The following is a 20,042-nucleotide window of genomic DNA, read 5'->3' on the forward strand; positions in this document are numbered from 1 at the left end:
CTTCACCAAAACTCCACGTGTTTCGGGTCTGACGTCATCCTACTACAGCCATCTTTTGACACTACCATTCAAGACTCTATCAAAGCACTGATGGCTTTAACTATGTCAGCCGAACTGTTCTTGGTTCTTTGCTCAAATACGTGCTTATGGCCATGGCCTAATGTCTTAATTAAGTGTTAATGAAACCAGGTCCAGATATCTACCTGGTGTAGGATTTCACTGGGATGAAGGTGTGGCTGGATCAGGAGCTTCCCCATGCTGACTGCTGACATGGAGTAGGCAAGCTGCTGAGGAGACACGTGCGCTGGGAGTCCTGCCTGAGCTCCAGCGGACACGCTCGGCGCTGCTACCATTACCGGCAACTGCTGCTGCTGGCTAATGCCGACTGCCATGGTGACAGGAAGAGAAGGCGAAGGAAAGCCAACCTGAGCGATGGAAAAAGGCTGCACTGACGTCTGTGGCTCACCGGCACCGAGAAGTGGAGGGGGGTAGGAGTAGCTGGGGAGGATCTGCCCTGGCAGGGGGTAGGAGGTCATGGCCACAGAGCTGGGCTGGGCGAGACCCGGAGCCAGGATTGGAGAAGGTAGAGTTTCGATATAGAGGGGATGCATAGACTGGGACACAGGAGGCTTTGGGTAAAAAATGGAAAGAAATAAAAAAGATGATATAAAAGGAGTGGGGGGAAAAAAAAGCAAAAAGAAAACAGGAAAAGATGTGCAATTTTGTCAACTGGTCTGTCCATGGTTCAATTCATTAGGAATATTCATCATAGTGTTGGTCCTAACCTTTCCCTATACTGTGCAATAGGAATATTCAGGATCATATAGTCCCTGACTATAAATTGCACTTTAACCTATATTGTAAAATCACGCAAATAGTGCATTGGCTGTTATGAGTTTGGACCTAAATGGAAAAGATATCCATTTGTTTGTATGTAAAATTATTCCAACTTAGTTGTTGATTGATTTGTATCCATGAACCTGAAAAAAACAGCTGTCAAAAAGCTGTGGTAAACAGGATGTGCAAACACACAGAAAAAACCCCTTCAGAGGAATCAACACCTACACAAAACAGGGCTATCCTGTGCTTCACAAGCAAGCAAGCTCGTGATTCAAACAGCAAAAGCTTTCAGACACAGCACACAAAACGGGGGGTCCATGTACATTGGAAAAATATTACTTGGGCTATAAGGTTGACAAAATGGCAGTGTCACACTAAAGATAAAAAAAGGTTCACTAATTGACAAGTAAACCAGCTCATGCCCTTCTTCAGCTAGTATGCAAACACCTGTAACACTGCGAGTTGCGCAGCCTGGTAGAGAAAAAGCAGCTGCTCAAAGCTTGGAGAAGGGGTAAGAGTTGGAGCGCTCAATCAGAAGTCTAGTAGACAAACGGTTTGGCTAGTGATCACACTGAAGACAGCACTAGTGGTAATGTTTGTGTACTTAACTACAACATTCCGGGAGGTCATCTACAGTGTTGTCTTCAAAATGTCTACATATTCCAAACTGAAGTATAAGAACTTAGAATTGTTTGATATCGTTATGAAGAGTGGCCGTTACCTGTGTCTGGCTGAGCTGCAGAGAGGGTTGAGTAGCTGTAATGGAAGCTGCTGGCTGCTGCGGGAGAGAATATTGCACCATCTGCTGTGCAGGAGGACCACCAAGGGAGGTCTGCTGGGGAGCAGCCTGAAAAAACAAACACAATAAATTCCTTCACGGCCTAAAACTGTACATTCGTTAATCTTAAAATATCTTAACTTATTTTCCCCCAATATCTTTATGTATGGCTAGTTTTATAAATTCGTTAGAGCTGTGAAAAGGTTGTATATAATTAAAAAATATAATATTAAAAAATAGGTTTCTCTCTGTTATTCAAAATTGTTTTGCTGTTAATTGTTTTCTATTTGCATGTTTTCATTCTGACTTGGATGGAAAAACATTATTCCCACGACACTATTATAAACACACACAACATTTCCTGTGTTACAGATAATAGGACCCCACTAATGTTCTCTGCCGCCAACAGGACATTCTTCTTGGGGCAGGTGGGGTTCTATTACCCTGTAACAGAGGAAGTAAATGGAAAGAGGCAACTACTCTATTCATCTTTTATCAGCTTCACTTGAGTGAACACAGTCACAAAATCAAAAAGAGCAGCAGCTGCAGCACTAGAAATAACTTGATAGAAGACTATCTTGATGAGGTAAGGTATGACGACTTTAAAAAAAAGATTATACATTTAATTTCATACACACTGGTTGCTGGTTACTCTTAAAGCACCATGTGGCTTCAACACAGCTTTCAGATCCATGTCTATGTTCAGAGTACTTCAGATACACTGGAGTTCCATCCTTTACCTGTCCCCCTGCAGGAGTTCCATCCTTTACCTGTCCCCCTGAGAGAGTTCCATCCTTTACCTGTCCCCCCGAGGGAGTTCCATCCTTTACCTGTCCCCCTGAGGGAGTTCCATCCTTTACCTGTCCCCCTGAGGGAGTTCCATCCTTTACCTGTCCCCCTGCAGGAGTTCCATCCTTTACCTGTCCCCCTGAGGGAGTTCCATCCTTTACCTGTCCCCCTGAGGGAGTTCCATCCTTTAACTGTCCCCCTGAGGGAGTTCCATCCTTTACCTGTCCCCCTGAGGGAGTTCCATCCTTTACCTGTCCCCCTGAGGGAGTTCCATCCTTTACCTGTCCCCCTGAGGGAGTTCCATCCTTTACCTGTCCCCCTGCAGGAGTTCCAACCTTTACCTGTACCCCTGCAGGAGTTCCATCCTTTACCTGACCCCCTGCGACACACAGGCCTTCGTGGATGTAAGAAATATCACAGCAGTGAAAGTAGGGAAGTCTAAAATAATAATTCTGAGCTTTCTCTTTTTGTCTGCACTCTTAATAGTGCCTTGCACAATTGTTCTTCTCGGTGGCAACTAGGTCATTTTAAATCTGGGTGATTTCAAATATCTGTTACTGAAATTGCATGAAATCAAACCTCACTTTATTGGTACATTGCAATCTATGCTTAATCTAATCTCTTCTCAACTCAATTTAGAAGCCCCCTCATATACAATAAAAGCAAACTATACTGAGACATCAAATGCTATGGCTTTGCAAAGGCAGTAACAATCCAGACAACAATCCAATCCAAACAAGTCACACAGAGTAGAAAGGGGAGCGTTTTGAAACAAAAATGAGTTTCTCTACCTGTGGGAGTTGCGTTGGGGTGTAGTAACCTGCAAACTATAAGAAACAAACATCACATTGTGTGAGAGAGATAAAGAAAGAGAGAGAGGCAGCTCTGGCACTAACAGCCGTTCAAATGGGAAAGAGAATGGTTATCTTATTACTCCTTAGGATACTTATTACTCCAATTCTGATACTTTACTCAGTAATGGGGAAAAGGTTACCTGCTGTGTGGAGACTGGTCCAGCCTGAGAGGTTGTTGGTAAGGAGAGACTGGTTGGAGGCTGTTGCCCAGGAGCCTGTTTTAGAATTAGAAAATGGAAACAATTCAAAATGTGTTTTTTTCTTTTACTCTTTTCCTGTGCTTGTGCTTTAGGCGACACTATATATATATATATATATATATATATATATATATATATATATATATATATATATATATATATATATATATATATATATATATGCACAGAAGTATTCGTCCCCCTGCAAAGTTTTCACATTTTGTTGGCACCTGAGCGTACTCCACGACACTTTCAAATTAGACTTTACATGTAAAATCTACACAAACTACTCCACATTGATAAAGTTAAAAAATGCAAATGACTTACTTATAAATAAGTAAGACTTGCAGAGAAAAACAGATTAATCTCAGTTGCATAAGTATTCAACCCCTTTGCTACTGCAGCCCTAAATCAGCTCGGGTGCAAATTATTTGTTTGAAAGGTCACAAAATTAGTGAAATAATTCTGTCTGTGTGTACTCAAAGTGGTTTAACTTGTAGATAATTTCCCTCAGGTATATAAATATGCAACTCACATAGCGATCCAACAAAGCAACTATGAAGACCAAGGAGCTTTTGAAACAAGTTAGGGATAAAGTGGTAGAGGGGCACAGAGCAGGAGAAGGGTACAAGAAAATTTCAAAAGGCGCCGATTATCCTCTCAGCACAGTGAAGTCCATCATTAAGAAGTGGAAGATGCATCGTACCACCCAGATCAGGCTGCCGTCCCAAACCGAGCAGCTGGGCAAGGAGGAAACTGGTTCTGGATGTCACTCTGAAGCCAACAATGACCTTGAGAGATCTGCAAAGTTCTGTGTCTGAGATGGGAGTCGTGTTCACACATTAACAATAAGCCGGTCCCTACACAAAGCTGGCCTGTATGGACGGGTGGCAAGAAAGAAGCCATTACTCAAAAAGCTTCATCTTAAAGCACGTACAGTTTGCGAAAAAGCATACAAATAATACTGCAAGTGTTATGTATGCCGCAAACCCAACACTGCACATCACCCAGTCAACACCATCCCAACTATCAAGCATGATGGTGAAAGCATCATGTTATGGGGATGCTTCTCTTCAGTAGGGACTGGGAAGCTTGTCAGGATAGAGGGGAAAATGGATGGTGCAAAGTACAGGAGAAGCCTTGAGGAAAACCTGTTTGTCAACCAAGACTCTGAAACTGGGAAGGAAATTCACATTTCAGCAGGACAATGACTCGAAGCACAAAGCCAAAACCACACTGGAGTGTTTGAACAAGAAGAGAATTAATGTTCTTGAGTGGCCCAGTCAAAGTCCTGACTTGAATCCAATCGGAAATTTATTGGCGAGACTTGAATGTTGTAGTCCATCGACGATCCCCAACAAACTTATCAGAATTGGAGCAATTTTCCCATGAAGAATGGGCAAAAACTTCACCATCCTACTGTGCAAAGCTAGTAGAGACCTATCCAAAAAGACTAGCAGTAATTGCTGCGAAAGGTGCTTCTACCAAGTACTGACTTAAGGGGCAGAATACTTATGCAACCAGTAAATTTCATTCATTTAACCTCCTTCTCATATAACAGTGTTCAGTTTAACCACTACAGCTTTGAATAAAAAAAGTTAGTTAGTTTGAAAAACTCTGCATACATTATTTGTAATTCAACAAAATGTGACATAATTGGTAGGGGGTGCAAACCACTGTGTGTGTGTGTGTGTGTATGTGTATATATATATATATGAATGAGTGTTTGTTAAAATGAATTTCAGTTCTGAAATTTTCATCTGTATACGTATCGACAACCTACCTATATATATATATATAATATATATATCTATATAATATATATATATATAGTATATATATATATCTATATATAAACACAAATTAGTAAATAGAGCTACTGTATCTGTGCAGAAATAGATATATAAAGTACATTTTAACCCTGTCATTGGCTGGACATCATTGTAAAGGCATAAAGTACACCAATACCTGGATTAATCATTAGAACGCTGCTGACAAGTATATTTGTCTTTAGTGTATCAAGGCTGAGAAACTAGACAAATATGATCGCTCCTTGGTGATTGCCTGTCATGGAAACAAGGGCACTTACAGTAGCAAGCACAAAATCTAGCATGTTTGTTTGTGCACAAGCAGCTGAGCTGTCAAAAACTGTTTTTACTTTAATAACTAAAGACCACTGATCAAGAGTAACAAGAAAAAAAAGACTGCAACACCATGCCAAGAAGTGTGAATTTGTGGTTGTCACATTGCACAACACCAGCATTCTATGGGTTAAAATGCATCTTGTTAAGTTGCAGCAGTCTCAATAGACGCTACTGTACGATTCAAAGAAACACTGTCTTGTATTCTGTGTGAATCTGTGTATGCTGCATTAACAAGTCATGCAGTGAAAGACATTGTGTACATATTTTAACCGTTTCCAGCCCAAGAAGTGTAACTGTTTTCAGAAAGATTGACGCCTTGCTTTAGCAGTGGACAATGTTGGAAGCATACCTTAGTTCTTGTGATGTCGACATCAAGCATCAGTATTATGGGAACTGGCTTAAACTAAGCATGTGAATGAATGAATTAATGAATAAAGATTCTTCTACAATTAAACCTGTCCAAAACGACACCCTGATGTTAATATGTGTGTGACAAATGTCAGTTTTGGTGAAAGCTTTATGAATAAGTAGGAATATTAAAATGAGCACAGGAAGATAATACAAAACCAGGAAGCAATGGGTTCTCCAATGGTTGGATGGATGTCACTGAACCCTACCCTGCACCCAGGAAGCTGTGCATGTACAGCCACACAGGCTTAGCGTCTCTCTGGAACTGAGCATCAGCTCAAAAGAGCTTTTATGCCAAACTTTGGAATAATATTACTTATATATAAAACATATCATATATACAAATAATGAAAGCACACACACACACTATATATATATATATATATATATATATATATATATATATATATATATATATATATACACACACATACACACACACACACACACACACAGCATATACATATGCATATACACATACAATGTCATATACAAACATTACTTACATGTTTGTATACTTACTGTGTATGCATACATCTAAATACAGATATAACTACACAGACAAGTAGGAAGTGAGAATATGTTATTACGTTTATATATTATCGTAACCCTGGTTCCCTGAAATATAAATGTAACCATTATCGTATGGGTATTTACCTCTTATAGACCCGAAACCTAATTAAAATATATCAACACTGCTCATCGAGCCTGTGATGCAGTCATGACCCACCCCCGAGGGCACAAAAGCACTGCGGTCACAGACCTCAACGTCATGTTTCCTTCAAGCCTGCTGCAATCATGGACGCAGCGAACTTGATGGTAAATTGTTACATTTCTATTTCAGGGAACCAAGGTTATGATAATAACCCAACATTCCCTTTCAAGTATGAAATGTAACCATTACTGAATGGGTGAGTGTACCAAAGCAAGGCAATATTGCAGAATGTCCGGACCTCTGCAAGGCTACAAGGCTGTGCCTTGTTCGTTACCATTTGGAATCACAGTAACAAGTAGCTACGCCTAGGTAGAACTCACCTCTATGTTATGTTGTAAGGGTTGACCCTGAAGCCGCCCTCAACACTCTAGTTCCAAAGCCAGAGTTTTGTGGATCCATGACATTCAGTCGATACAATCTTGTAAAGGTATGTCGAGTATCGACAGATGCATCCTGGAACAAAGCCCATGAAGTTCCCATGCCCCAGGTGGAATGGGCAGTGAGCTTTTCTGGAGAGGGCAAGTTGGCCAGCTCATGGGCAGTCCTGTGTCTGCTATCCGCTTGGACAGCCTCTGCTTAGACAGTGTTTGATCATGGGATTTTGCCCCATAGCAGACAATAAAATAGTTCGGACTACCTCCAACTTTTTGTCCTGCATCTCACTCACACGCTTTGAGGAGGCGATAGCAAGCAAGAAAGACGCTTTGAATGATAAATATTTTAGCTCAGCTGAATGCATGGGCTCAAATGGATGCTTTAAGCACCATGTTTAACTTCCAGCAAGGAACAATGTCCTTTATAGGTGGCCAAAGCTGCCGAGCCCCTTTCAAAAACTGCCCCACCAGGAAGTGAGCTCCTGGGGAGAACGAGTCAATTCTGACATGGCAATTTCCCCTAGTCAAAAAGGTCCTGCAGAAAAAGACACCACGTCTGAAAAACACCCAGTTGTATCCGTACTGTGAACATGTGGACAGTGCTTTGCCATTCTGCAGGGTGCCATTGACCCTATTAGAAAGCCCCAGATGGCTCAAATGCAGCCGTTCAGGGGCCAGACCCTGAGCTGCAGGCTCGATGGGTCGGGATGCAATAAGCAGTGTTACCAACTCCACAAAGCAGGAAGTCGCTAGAAAAACCACACAAAGTCACTAGATCTCGCTATTTAGACATTCTACAGTCGGCAAAAATGTCGCTAGACAATTTACCACTCCTCTTCGAATCGCTTAACCAGAGTAAACACCAATATAAAAAATATTACATGTTTTAATGATGGTTGATCATTTTTAAACATCCTATTTATATCAGTCTGGATTATCTACCTATACAGAGTTAGTCTGATGGAACTGATTTTATTGCAACATCATACATCACTGATTCAATAAATCATGTTTGTTTAAATAATTGATGTCATTCACTTCCGTTAACAAGGGGGCAGCAGTTGTAGTAGTTATTTGCATTACGATTAGCAGGTCACTTATGATCTCTTTGGTTCACAGCCGCAACCAGCTTTGCAGCAACTTTTCAAAGATGCTCTGGGCTGTGCAGGATTTCCGGGTGGAGTTAGGTGACATCACACAGCAGCCCTCGAAGAACGGGCATCTCTGCGATTCTGTCCAAAACTGTGTAGATCTGTGGAAATGTGCACTATGTGAAGAACGCCACCACTGTACTACTTCAGGACGAGGGAAGCATGGTGCATTGAGCTGTATGTCACTTGCGTTGTGATGATACAATTTGGCAACTTCTTTCTCTGAAAATCCCTGTTGTCTGCAGTGAAAGTCACTAGATTTGTCGCTAGTCGCTTTCACAATGTTTTTGTCACTAAGGAAACCCAAAAGTCACTGGATCTAGGAAAATAATCACTAAGTTGGCAATACTGACCATAAGGTCCCCCCGTGCCTGACTGAGCAGGTTATCTTGCTTGGGAAATATCAACAGTTGGCCGGCCAGGAGGTCAGGGTTGAAAACCAGTCTCCTGGGCCAATAAGGGGCTACTAGGAGCACCTTGGCCCGATTCTGCCTGATTTTCTGCAGCCACGCAGGGCAAGCAGTGGGAAGACATAACAGTTGCCTCAGACACTGGTGTGCCAAGGCATCTATTGCCAGCATGTTCCAGTCTACTATTAGAGAGAACCGGAGGGAAAATTGGGTTGAGTCCTGGAAGGCAAAGAGATTTATCTCTGCTTTCCTGAATCTCTCCCAAATGAGGCTCACCACCTCGGGGTGAAGCCTCCACTCTGAGGCGCTAGGGACTCTCCTTGAGAGGAGTTCCGCCACCCAGTTTATCATCCTGCCCATAGTGAGAAGAAGTTTTCATGTGCCCAGAGCAAAAGCTTGAGGGCCATATGATGGAGACTAGGCGATGAGACACTGTCAATAAATAGGCTGTCGTGGTTCAAGCGGCTGAAAAACCCTACTGTTGAACCAGGCCTGTAGAGGGCGCATGCGCAGGTGACCCAATAGAAGGGCCTGGGAAGCTACTGCCATGAAGCCCAGAAGTTTCTGGAATGTTTCTACCGTGAACGCTCCGTTGAGCTGAAAGAGCTCTAAACAGGCGGCTATTCTCTGCACTCTGCCGTCCAACAGAGTGGTCAGCATGACACTTGACTCCAAGTACACTCCTATATAGTAGGCTGAGAAGTCGTAAGCAGGCTCTTCGCACAATTCACTGTAAAGCCCAATCACTGAAAGTGGCTGGTGACAAGTTCTGTGTGGGCTTCTGCCTGTTCTGGAGACTGGGCACAAATGAGCCAGTCATCCAGATAATTGAGCACTTTGATGCCTTTGTCTCTCAAAGGAGCCAGGTCAGCTTCCATGCACTTCGAGAAGGTAAGGGGAGCTAGGGAGAGGCTTGAGGATTACCTCCGAGACCTGGCACTGGTTGTTGGGGCAGGCAGCGTTCTTGGACAGGAGTGCTAAATTAGGCGCCTGGACCAAGGCGGCAATAGAATCCTCCACTATATACAGGGCATCGACTGGGAAACAGCAGTAGCTGTTGCCAGGTAATCCCAGGAAGATTGGATTTCAAAAAGAAAATCCGGGTGCACTGGGGGGACACAGGAGAGATGGTAGGCTCATCATTGTTGATGGACTGCCTTGTTTCGCCTTCTGTAGACCAGGGCACTTGCAAAATTGCAGTGACCCTTTTTATCAACGACAGAAGCTCTGCTGGAAAAAGAAAGTTTAACTGCAGGGGATGTGCTGCCAGACTCTACGTCTTCAGACGGTAATGCCAGCTCTTGTTCATCCTCCTCCTCAGAGGTGACGATGGACAGTATGTTCTCCTGTGGCCAAACTGTGCTCAGGGGCCACAAGGGGACAGGCGGCACTGCACGTTATACGAGAACAGTTCCTTGGTGTGAAACAGCTGCCCAGAGCTTTTCCATCTGCTCCAGTCCACCAATCGTTTGAAACAGCGACTCTTTGTCTTCCTTAGGGGAGAAGGAGAAGCAAAGGAAGTTTCCTGCGTGGACTACTTTCCTGGGTGCGTTGTTCGGTCTGTCTTGGCAAGAGCGATGGGAGGAGTACGCAGCCACCTGTCTAACAGAGGTGACAGGGAAGAGCACTGTGCAGGAGTAAGAGACGCAGAGCGCTCTGTAAAGCTGCGGGAGAGACGTTTCTCCAGTGTGCGCTTAGATAAATGTACACAAAACTCACAAAAACTCTGTTGACCAGTGCCTACTTGGTGTGCTCTGGTGCCAGGCAGGAAGAGCATCTGCTGTGCGTGTCTTCAAACAAGCAGACTGGCCTTGCATGTGTTGCCAGGATAAAACCCAGACATGATGCAGCAATGCAGAGTACAGTTTACAGATGTACAGGTGCTGCCTCAATTTGCTTATAGATAGCAACTGGGCGGGTCAAGACTCAAATAAGACCAGTTTAGTACTGGTCCGGGGGCATTGAGGAACAGGAAAAACTGGGTCGGTTCAGTGACTTTAGCACCGGGTCAGTACGATATGACACCAGATCGAAACCTGGACGGTACTGGGTCAGTTCGGTGACTTTAGCACCGGCTCTGTGCTGTATGGTACAGGGTTGGTACAGTACCGGAATGTTATGGATACGGAACCGGGTCGTGACTTATCACCGGGTCAATACAGTACTGAGCTGGGAACAGAGCGGGTTGGTAACCTCGACACCATACGGTACTGGTCCACCAGTTCACAGTTACTGCGGGTAGCAATGTTCAGGGATGCCCACCTGTAAAAGCGAATGGCAAAACCACTCAGTTAGTACAGAGGGAATCCCGCTTGTTAGAATGAACTAACAACCTTCGTAATGGTGATGCTAAAGCTGTCACTAAAACGGCATCAAGATACTGTGGGAGTGATTGCAAGCAATGACAACTGAAGCAAGTATCTTGGTCCAGCGCAGTGCTGCTATTAGTCCAGCAGCTGCTCTCACCACACATGTACTGCAGCACCACATTGCAGACAGGCCTGCTCTTAGTCTCTGTAAAAACAGAAAAAATACAATGAGAAAAACACTAATAAAATATTAAATTTAACAATTACATAAATTATATAACATGTCTCATCATTTTAGCCAAAGCGAAAATGAGAAACAGCCGGAGCTATTGCAGCCTGGTGGCAGAGCACAAAGTCAGCCGATTTATGTTGCTTGATCCCTAGGAAGGAGCGACTCAAGCTGCTGGCTTCACATGGGGCACAGGGCCGCAGGGGGATGTAACAAACAACAGGCTGTAGTGCACAAATATGGATAATTAGTAAAAACTAATACAGAGATTATTTTTACTATCGCATAGAGCTTGTGTAAAAACACAATAAATGCTAAATATATAGCAGAAAAAGTAAGTACTACTTATCTGAACCAGCACTCATGTCAAGTCAATTCTTGAAAGGAAAAACAGATTTGAGGGAGTGGGCGGGCCATGACTGCGCGTCACAGGCTCGATGAGCAGCTTTGATATATCTTATACAGGTTTCGGGTCTTTAAGAGGTAAATACCCATACGGTAATGGTTACATTTCATACTTGAAAGGGAACTGCAAGTTTATATATTATAATATTATTTGTAAGGTGAACAGCAGGGATGTTAGCTACAGTAAGGAGGTTGTTTTTATGACAGGTTTTGCTACATCTGAAACATTTTCAGATGAACACCCAGCAAGGACTTTGCCATCAGACTAGGCATCAAAAGGCATTCAAACAGCTGGAAAGGGTTAAAAACATGACCACAAGGAGTTGTAGGCGTTTGGGAGAAAACCCTGAAGGTGCATGTAAGTACCAAAGGAAAGACCTGTGCCATGGCTGGCTCAGAGTAACTAAGGTCTTGCTGGATGGCTTGGTGGCACGATGTGGTTCGAGCCCAGGAGCCTTCCAGGACATGGAGGTGGGATCCGGGGCCTCCGGAGGAGTACGAGTCGGCCGTGGAAAAAACAAAGAAGGCTGGCTGTGCGGGGTGTGGGGGAAGAGTGTTTCCGTGGCTCACGCTGAAAAAGCCGTGAGGGATGGGCTGAGCAGCCGAGATGTTGCTGGGGTAGCCAGGTGGGGGGGCGGCGGAGTGGGGAGGAGGTGACTGAAACTCCCCAGTGTCAGAGGAGTTAAACTGAGAGGAGGAGTCGCTAAGCTCCGGGCTGCGGTCCTTGTGGAGCAGCAGGTTTCCGGGGGGCAGTGGCAGCTCTGGGCTGATGTAGTTGTACTGTTCTTCTGTGACAGGCTGGAGCCAGCGACACACCCCGTGGCCTTGAGAGCAAGAGGAGGATGACGGGTCCTCCAAGTTCAGGTCCATGGAGCTCCGGCGGCTTCGATAAATCCTCTGTGGAGACGAAGAAAAACCTGCCCCGCCATCACCTGGCAAGGCATGAACTTGGAACTCAAAAACAGAGCCAACATTACTAGTACCGTCAACAGCCGTAGCCATCACTGGCGGTGCAGAGAGAGGGAAGGACATCTGATACCTCGGGCTGCCATCCCTGGAGACGGCTTGGGAATGTCCGAATGATGTGCTCATCGGAGGCAGCTGAGCCGTGGAGTTCTGAGCATGAGTCGGGATGTAGGTCTGTCCCGTCTGAGAGGGGTCGTATACGAGGCTGGACGCAACATGCACTTGCTGCTGAAGGCTGAGTTGGGTGAACGGATGGCCGGTCACAGGGGAGCCTGCATACGTCAAGGCCTCGTATTGCTCTTGAACTGGCTGCACTCCCCTCGCTAGCACAGCCGCGTGAGTCAACCGCCAAAGATTCTCATCTTGGTGAGCCATTTCTGGTCTGGCGTCTTTGTAGCCGTACACATGGTCCGGCAATTGGTTTTGCATGCATAACGGTTCCTTGGCAGATGTGTGTGGCCCTGCCCCTGGCACCACAAGCACAGAAGAGGAGTCATCAGGACCAGCCAATGGGTCGGCACTGAACGGGTGGAGGGTCTGGCCAAAGTTTCTGTAGGTCGGCTGAAACTGGCGGGTGTGGGCTTCCAAGATGGAGGTGCTCTTGCGGCGCTGGCAAGTGGGCATTTTGGGAGTGGAGTTTGGCGGAGGAGAGAAGGAGATGGGCCTCTCTGGGATGGTCGAGAAAAATATCTGGGTGTCCGGGAGGGCAGGGACTCCCCCGTACGGAAGCGTCACAGACGGTGGCTGTATTAACATGAACAAGAATAATCATCTTTAAAGAGAACACACATCAGTTTCTATCATCATTAAAAACAACAACAACAACAACAACATCATTACTCGAGTGTGGAAATACATTGTCGAATAAACTTTCAGGACGTGTTAGAGAAAAAAAACAAAAGGAAAAACAAAATTAAACAGAACATTAAACGACTGCAGTTTCATTAAATACAGCTGTGGCACTAGCCCCTTTGATTAAAGATTGATTGAAGGCTGCTGCATACAAATTCTTCATTTTAAGAGCTAATTTTACATTTTTGGCTGCATAATAAACATCCCTGAATGGGTAAGCTTCATGCTGTTCACGTAAACTAAGCTAAAATATTTTAATATCACCTCTAAACTTTTCAATACACATTTGTATGTGGGCCTTACATTTCCATATATAAATAAAGGAAACTTTGGTATTTCGTTATTTAAAAACAGGTGAAAACTATTTTGGGGCACATCAAAACTTTGAGCTCTACCAGAGAACTGTCCATGCTCTTGCTTAATACGGTGTCACAGAGTAGGGATGAAATAAACAAAAACCCTAACCATGTTCCAGGTACCAGGGAGAATATGTCTAATATTTGATCACATTTTCTTTTCTGTAGGGATACTTCCTGTTTACAGCACAGCTCCCGTTCTATAAAATTGCTTGAGTATTCTCAATAGGATCAAATCATGTCATTATGCTCCATTCACATGTCTTAAGTATTCAATTTAAAAAGTTCTGTCTACAACTGAGGATAACATTGTGTAACAATGTGTTCCAATACTTTATAAGAGCTTGAAAACAACATCAAATGCAATAATGAGAATTCCAAGAGAAAACAAAACCCTTTGAACAGATATTACACTGATGCAGCAAAATAGCAGCAGCCCAACCGGATCTGATAGAGGAAGGCATTGTGCAAGGAACAGGCTGTATTTAATGCTGACTCAGGCCCCCAAATTAGCTTTTCAAGGGGACAGCAAACTAGTAAAAACTTTCTGCCATTGCCTGCAATTATCAATACTGCCATTGCTTGGATCCAATTAATTGTATTAAAAAAATAAATAGCAATGCAGCCTGTAACTGTAGTAATCTAATCGTATTACACAGTGCGTGGTGATGTGAAAAAAAAAAAAACGTTTTAAATGGGTTCTCTCAAACACTGTTTTTCCTTAACGGAACAACACGATATGTAATATCGTATATCTAAAAATATGTAAAACTATATAAAACAGAGAAACTGATATAATGAACAGTAAATACGATTAGCCCTTTATGACCTGTGGTGGTCCTGTAAACTTGGTGGCTTTTACTTTTTAAGTTTAATTGCCTTGCACGGAATGGGATTTTAAATTACAGTAGTGCAAGGTATATAATAATGCAGTAATGTAGAGAAATCTACATTTCAAGCCAATGCAAACATTATTCTCAAAATTATCACCTCCTATTCAGGAAGACTGCTTAATTTTTAATAATAATTATGTAGAGGTTAAAAGGGCCTTTATAAAAAACAATCATGTGATTCTTGACTACAGCTCTTTTCTGTAGTACAGCTTGTTATACTTGACACTTGGCTAAGCAATCTGGCTTTAATACTGGCCCTATGGAAAATCAGTATGAGCAGTTTGAGATGAGATGTACTCTGAATTACACACGGAGACCACAGTGTGCCTTAAAATAATCTTTGAATACATTTTCAACTCACAGCACAAGCTTTGTACTGCCGGCACCCAACTAAACACTGTAGCAAAAAATAATGCTTAACTTTGCTGTACCCTTGAAACAGCTCTTTCCGAGTCTCTGGTCATGTGACCTGCGTCGTAACGCACTAACATACAGGGCTGGCAAAGAGGGCTGGGAGGCTGGCACGCCGCCTCTGCTGCTGCCGTGGTGGTGCTGAGTGCATGGGCAGGACGCCTTCCAGCGCTTTGGAAAGCTTTTCCACAAAGGTCTCTTCAGGGGGGGTGGTCCACAGGCGGGGTGAGAGGGGAGCGGAGAGGGCTGGAGGAGGGGTGGAGGGCAGCTTGGGAGGACAAGACAGAATGGAAGAGCTGGCGGCGGTGGAGGAAAGATTGGGGACGCAAACTGACATGCTACGACCACGCCGAGGCTGAGGGAATTAAAATAAAATACCCAGAAATTAATTAAACACAAACAAGACAAATGGAGAAGAAAAAAAAAACACACATAAAATAAACTGAGCTGACCCATAGCAAACTAAAAAACAGCCTCGGAATGTATTTGATTATTTGGTATTTGGTATGTGAAATGGCTATTATTGGACTGAATGAAGGGAATGGAATTAATGAAAATGCATGACGAGATGAAATGAGGATGTTATAGCTCTCACTATATTAGCAGGGGTCAAGATTGCGGCCAGTTTTTAGAATCCTAGGACTGTAAGTGGTGAGCCAAGAAATGCATGCAAGGCTAATCTGACTCTGTTTACTACCGGCAGAGGATCTAATAATTAAAAAGTCTTGAACTCCTTTGACAGATCATGTTAACAAACTAATTATTATACAACGAAAGGCTTACATTAAGGGCATCTATTACTATCACAGATATTAAATACACTGTTTGTTATGTTACTGAAACTATACCTCATTCGTAACGTGTGGTATTAACAAGGGCAGAAAGCTAATAAATCAACAGCAGACATTGAATGCAGTGCATCTGAATTTAATGATGAACTCGCCCCATTTTTCCTTGGATATCCCAGTTGCTAGGAATCATGGTAGTGATAGAAGACACAGCAATTATAAATGCCCTTCCAATTGCAGTGTCTCCTGTGAATCCCGTGATCATGTGACATCCAAAGAATCAGAGGAAGTCCTGGAATGGGTCAAGTAATTTCATAATGAAGAATTTGAGCATTGCATTGCATTCAAAGTGCAATTTACGAACCGATTCACTAACATTGTCCTTTAGGAAACTAAAATAACACGAGAGAAAAACCAGACAGCAGTAATATTATGACTAACAGTCGTTACTTGGTGGCCAATTGTGTTCTCTTTTTTTTCAATTCTGAAAACAGGACCCCTGACAGCATAGCCAAAACAAAAATCGGAAATTTATTGAACAAAACAGTTTGACAAACAAAACTTGGATTTAAAAGCACTAACATTTGACTGGATGTCAAAAAGACATAAGCACAGTAGTGCCGAGTGGCTAACGCACAACATTTTTCATATAACCAGCTAAAGAAAGGTTAGTTACATGTAGTACTACAAAAACATCTACCAGATTCAAGAGTTCTGAGATGTTTTTTTTTTTTTTTACAGACAAGAATTAATTGTTAGCAAGAAAATTCAATATTGGTTTTAAATACTAAAAATAGTTTTTACTGCTGGGCAGATCAAAAACCCAAGTACTAAACCAAGGAAAATAGAATGGAAATAACAATTAAAAATAAATAAATAAATAAACAGGAATAACTTGGGTATGGTTCTTGATTCTTAACTGTGCAACACAAACTTTTCAGCAGCTAGCCATCAATCCCTATTTTCCACGACAAACAGACTGGATGTATTATTTCCCCAGACAATGGTACCTCCCACCTTGTATTAATGAGTGTGGCTGATTAAAGACACACACAAAATGTTTTTCTTTTTTTCCCCAATTTAAACCAGTGTACAGATACACAGATGCAAGTGCAGAAGCAATATTATTTAGTCTGTTCTTAACCCTTTACTGCCCTGGGTATGTTCACATACCTATTTAAAGGCTATTTTCTCAATGTCAAGTATATGGGACACTGGTCAGCAATGGCTTAATGAGCTTGACGCAAAACAATAAGAAACAAGTAGCTGAACCATGTCTGGTAAATGGAAAAATAACTGGCACTTATTTGAATGTAAAAGTGAACTTGATCGGGGACAATGCAGCTTTAAATAGTAGATTGATTGCGTCAGACGCATTGCACATGCTCTTAAAATCCTTGGGACGTGTAAATGAATTATTCTGCTTCACAGCAATTGGAAATAAAGTGGAAACCTCCAAAGATATACGGAGCCGAACCTGCTGGAAACACATGTGGTAGAAACACATGCCGCGGGGGCAATCGTTGTTTATGAAAAACTATCCCCACGAAATCCAAATCATGAGCGTTTGCATTCAATTCTTTTTTTTAATGCAGTACTGCTGTGTAAGTATTATAGAGCAGCAGCAGCCTTTTATAATGGTCTCTCTGTGGTCTATATTTGAATCTGGCTCAAGCTAGTTTGGTGGTCTCAATAAGCCCCCAGAGGATAGCCTGTGTCAGTAATGTCTCTGAATGGGAGAAACACAGCAATGAATTGCAGTATTCAGGTCAGTTAGTTTCAGAGCTTTTATATGGGAACTGCAGGACTATGCAAGTGTATCAATAAGTGAATGCTTGTCATTGAACCATGTGATAAGTAGAGCGCTCTCCTAATATGCACATAAATAACTGGGATTATATAAATTAAAAACAGTTTACAAACTTCATGGCATCATTTCTGAAAGATGGAAATAGCGCAGAGAAAGAATGTTATAAACAAAGAAATAAAAAAGACAAACAGAGTTACACAGCCTACAGAAACTTGAAACAGGGAACAAATGGACAAGGGTGCAGTAGCGTGGCTGGCGAACAAATGAAGAAACTTAAAGAAACAAGGTGGGTTTTTTTCACATGCATCATTCTATAATGATATTACATTCCAGGTGAGCATGACTGAGTCTTGTCATGTTTCATCCAGAAAAATACCATCAGCAATAAAAGAAACATTTCTCAAACCTTACAAGCATTAATGAATTACAAAAAGAAACACATTCCCACAAAGAGGTTGCCACAACTTAAGCAGAATGTAGCATTTAACGATCACAGTGTCATGCATGAGCAAATGAATTTCAAACATTTAGATTTACCTAAAGAGTAGATTCAAATGTCATTTGAATTGCCTTTTTACACTCACCTACTGTTTTATGGTGGCATATGTACTATTTTGATGGTCTGGAGAATCCTAGGTGCCAGGGCTGAACTGCCTTTCTCATTCCTTACAAATCATGTGACTTTTCAACTGTCGATATAGAATAATCTGAATTATCACATGATTTAAACAGAATAAAAAAGGCTGTTCAGTTCCAGGCAATTAGGATTCTCCAGACAGAAAAAAAAAAAAAACACCTCAGTATTGGAGCAACATAACTCAGAGCGACTCAGAATGAATTCAGACAAAGAGAAACATTAAAAAGCAATAAAAACGACATGTGAAGCTACCTACTCTTGAGATGACCAGGCCATTCATTCAAAAACAGGGTGGTCCAGGAGTCTGAGGGAAAGCCTTCCTGGCTGTTGGCTGATTTTTTTTTTAAAGGGCTTGCTCTTGGACCCTTGGAGCTTGCATATCAGGCTAAACCAATTTACCCACTGACCAGCAAACAGGCACTGATTGTTATTGTATCCAACAAAATCCCACTTTTTCAGAAAACTGATGGATATAAAACTTAATTGGATTAACATATCAACTATTTAGGAACTCACACAATTTTAAGGATGGGTGCAGTTGTCAGCAAAAGGCTTAGCCTAAAATATTGCTTAGTAAAAATAGGGATCTAGCTAGACTTTTTTTTTAATAAAAAGATTTTTACTCCACAGAAAAACATACCACAAAATCAACAAACCATTTAAATTACTGGTTAAACAATATTAACTATTCACAAAAAATATGTTTATTTGACTGTTGAGTAAAGACCACCGCACTTAGTTATACTACTGGTACGCCCTGGGGCATTTTTCCAAGCCATTAGCTGTCAAATGCCCATCCTTTGTTGCAAGCACCTTCTAGCACAACTTGTTTGGGTAGCCCTAGGATACTAATTAGAGCTTTGTAACACTCCTGGAGCAACAGTGCTTTCTCATCTTTCACCCAAACAATAAAGAATACCTGTTGTTTTCGGAGTTTCCGGAGAATACCATTCATATATTTAAATTAATGATTGTTTCCATATTCCATGTTCCACATTCTCTAAAGGAGGTCTTCAAGTATGGTGCTGATGGTAAACCCAGGGTCACCAGATTTCTGTGATTATGAATTATTTGGCTCTAGAACAATAGAATAACGAAATATAGCAGCAGTGCTGCTGATCCACATCACTGCACTCACCACAGCCGGCTGCTGGTATTGCTGCTGCTGCTGTCCACCAGGTGCCAGGTACCCAGGAGCCTGGCCCGAGGACACGGTCTGCTCTGGGAGAGAACTGTAAGGGAGAGTCTGCTGACTGCCCAGGTGAGTTTCGGAGAACACAGAGGAGCCCTGGCCACTGTCACCTGTTCCATCCGCTGAGGAAATAAAACAAAAAAAATAAATAAATAATGTTTTTTAAACAATAAAATATTCCTGTTTCAAGTCTGGAGGTGATCTTTCATTGTCTTTTTTCTTAGTTATTCCATGGTTTTATTGACTGCTTCCCCCTTCTGATAGGTGAGGTTTAATAAAAAAATATGCTTTCAGAATTACAAATGGCCATATTGTGGATTTGACCCCAAGTACATTGTAATCATTGCAGATTACATAGAGAAAGGTTAACTGGTAATGAGGGGAAGACAATATGAACATCTTTTTGCCAAAAAAAACCTTAACCCTTTGAGCAATGAGTTCTAAAATGCAGTGCAGGTCTTACAGAGGTGAGTTATTTTTTTTCTGTCTTCTGCATGCGCTTGATTATTAGGAGTACAGCGTACAAACAAG

The 20,042-nt window shown here is 42.3% G+C and overlaps 1 protein-coding gene across 1 annotated transcript in view; it reads right to left on the reverse strand.

Moving 5' to 3' along the window:
* The window catches only part of LOC121317843 (serine/threonine-protein kinase WNK1-like), a 174,047-nt gene that overhangs the window by 38,852 nt on the left and 115,153 nt on the right, over positions 1–20,042 (reverse strand). The window contains exons 8-13 of the mRNA XM_041253944.1: positions 19,458–19,633; positions 11,973–13,316; positions 3,402–3,476; positions 3,199–3,234; positions 1,562–1,687; positions 204–629 (exon numbers count right to left, since the gene is read on the reverse strand). Coding sequence (XP_041109878.1) covers positions 204–629; positions 1,562–1,687; positions 3,199–3,234; positions 3,402–3,476; positions 11,973–13,316; positions 19,458–19,633 — 2,183 coding nt within the window. The remainder of the gene's footprint in view (positions 1–203; positions 630–1,561; positions 1,688–3,198; positions 3,235–3,401; positions 3,477–11,972; positions 13,317–19,457; positions 19,634–20,042) is intronic.

This window comes from Polyodon spathula, chromosome 7, assembly GCF_017654505.1.
Source record: "Polyodon spathula isolate WHYD16114869_AA chromosome 7, ASM1765450v1, whole genome shotgun sequence".
Lineage (NCBI taxonomy): Eukaryota > Metazoa > Chordata > Actinopteri > Acipenseriformes > Polyodontidae > Polyodon > Polyodon spathula.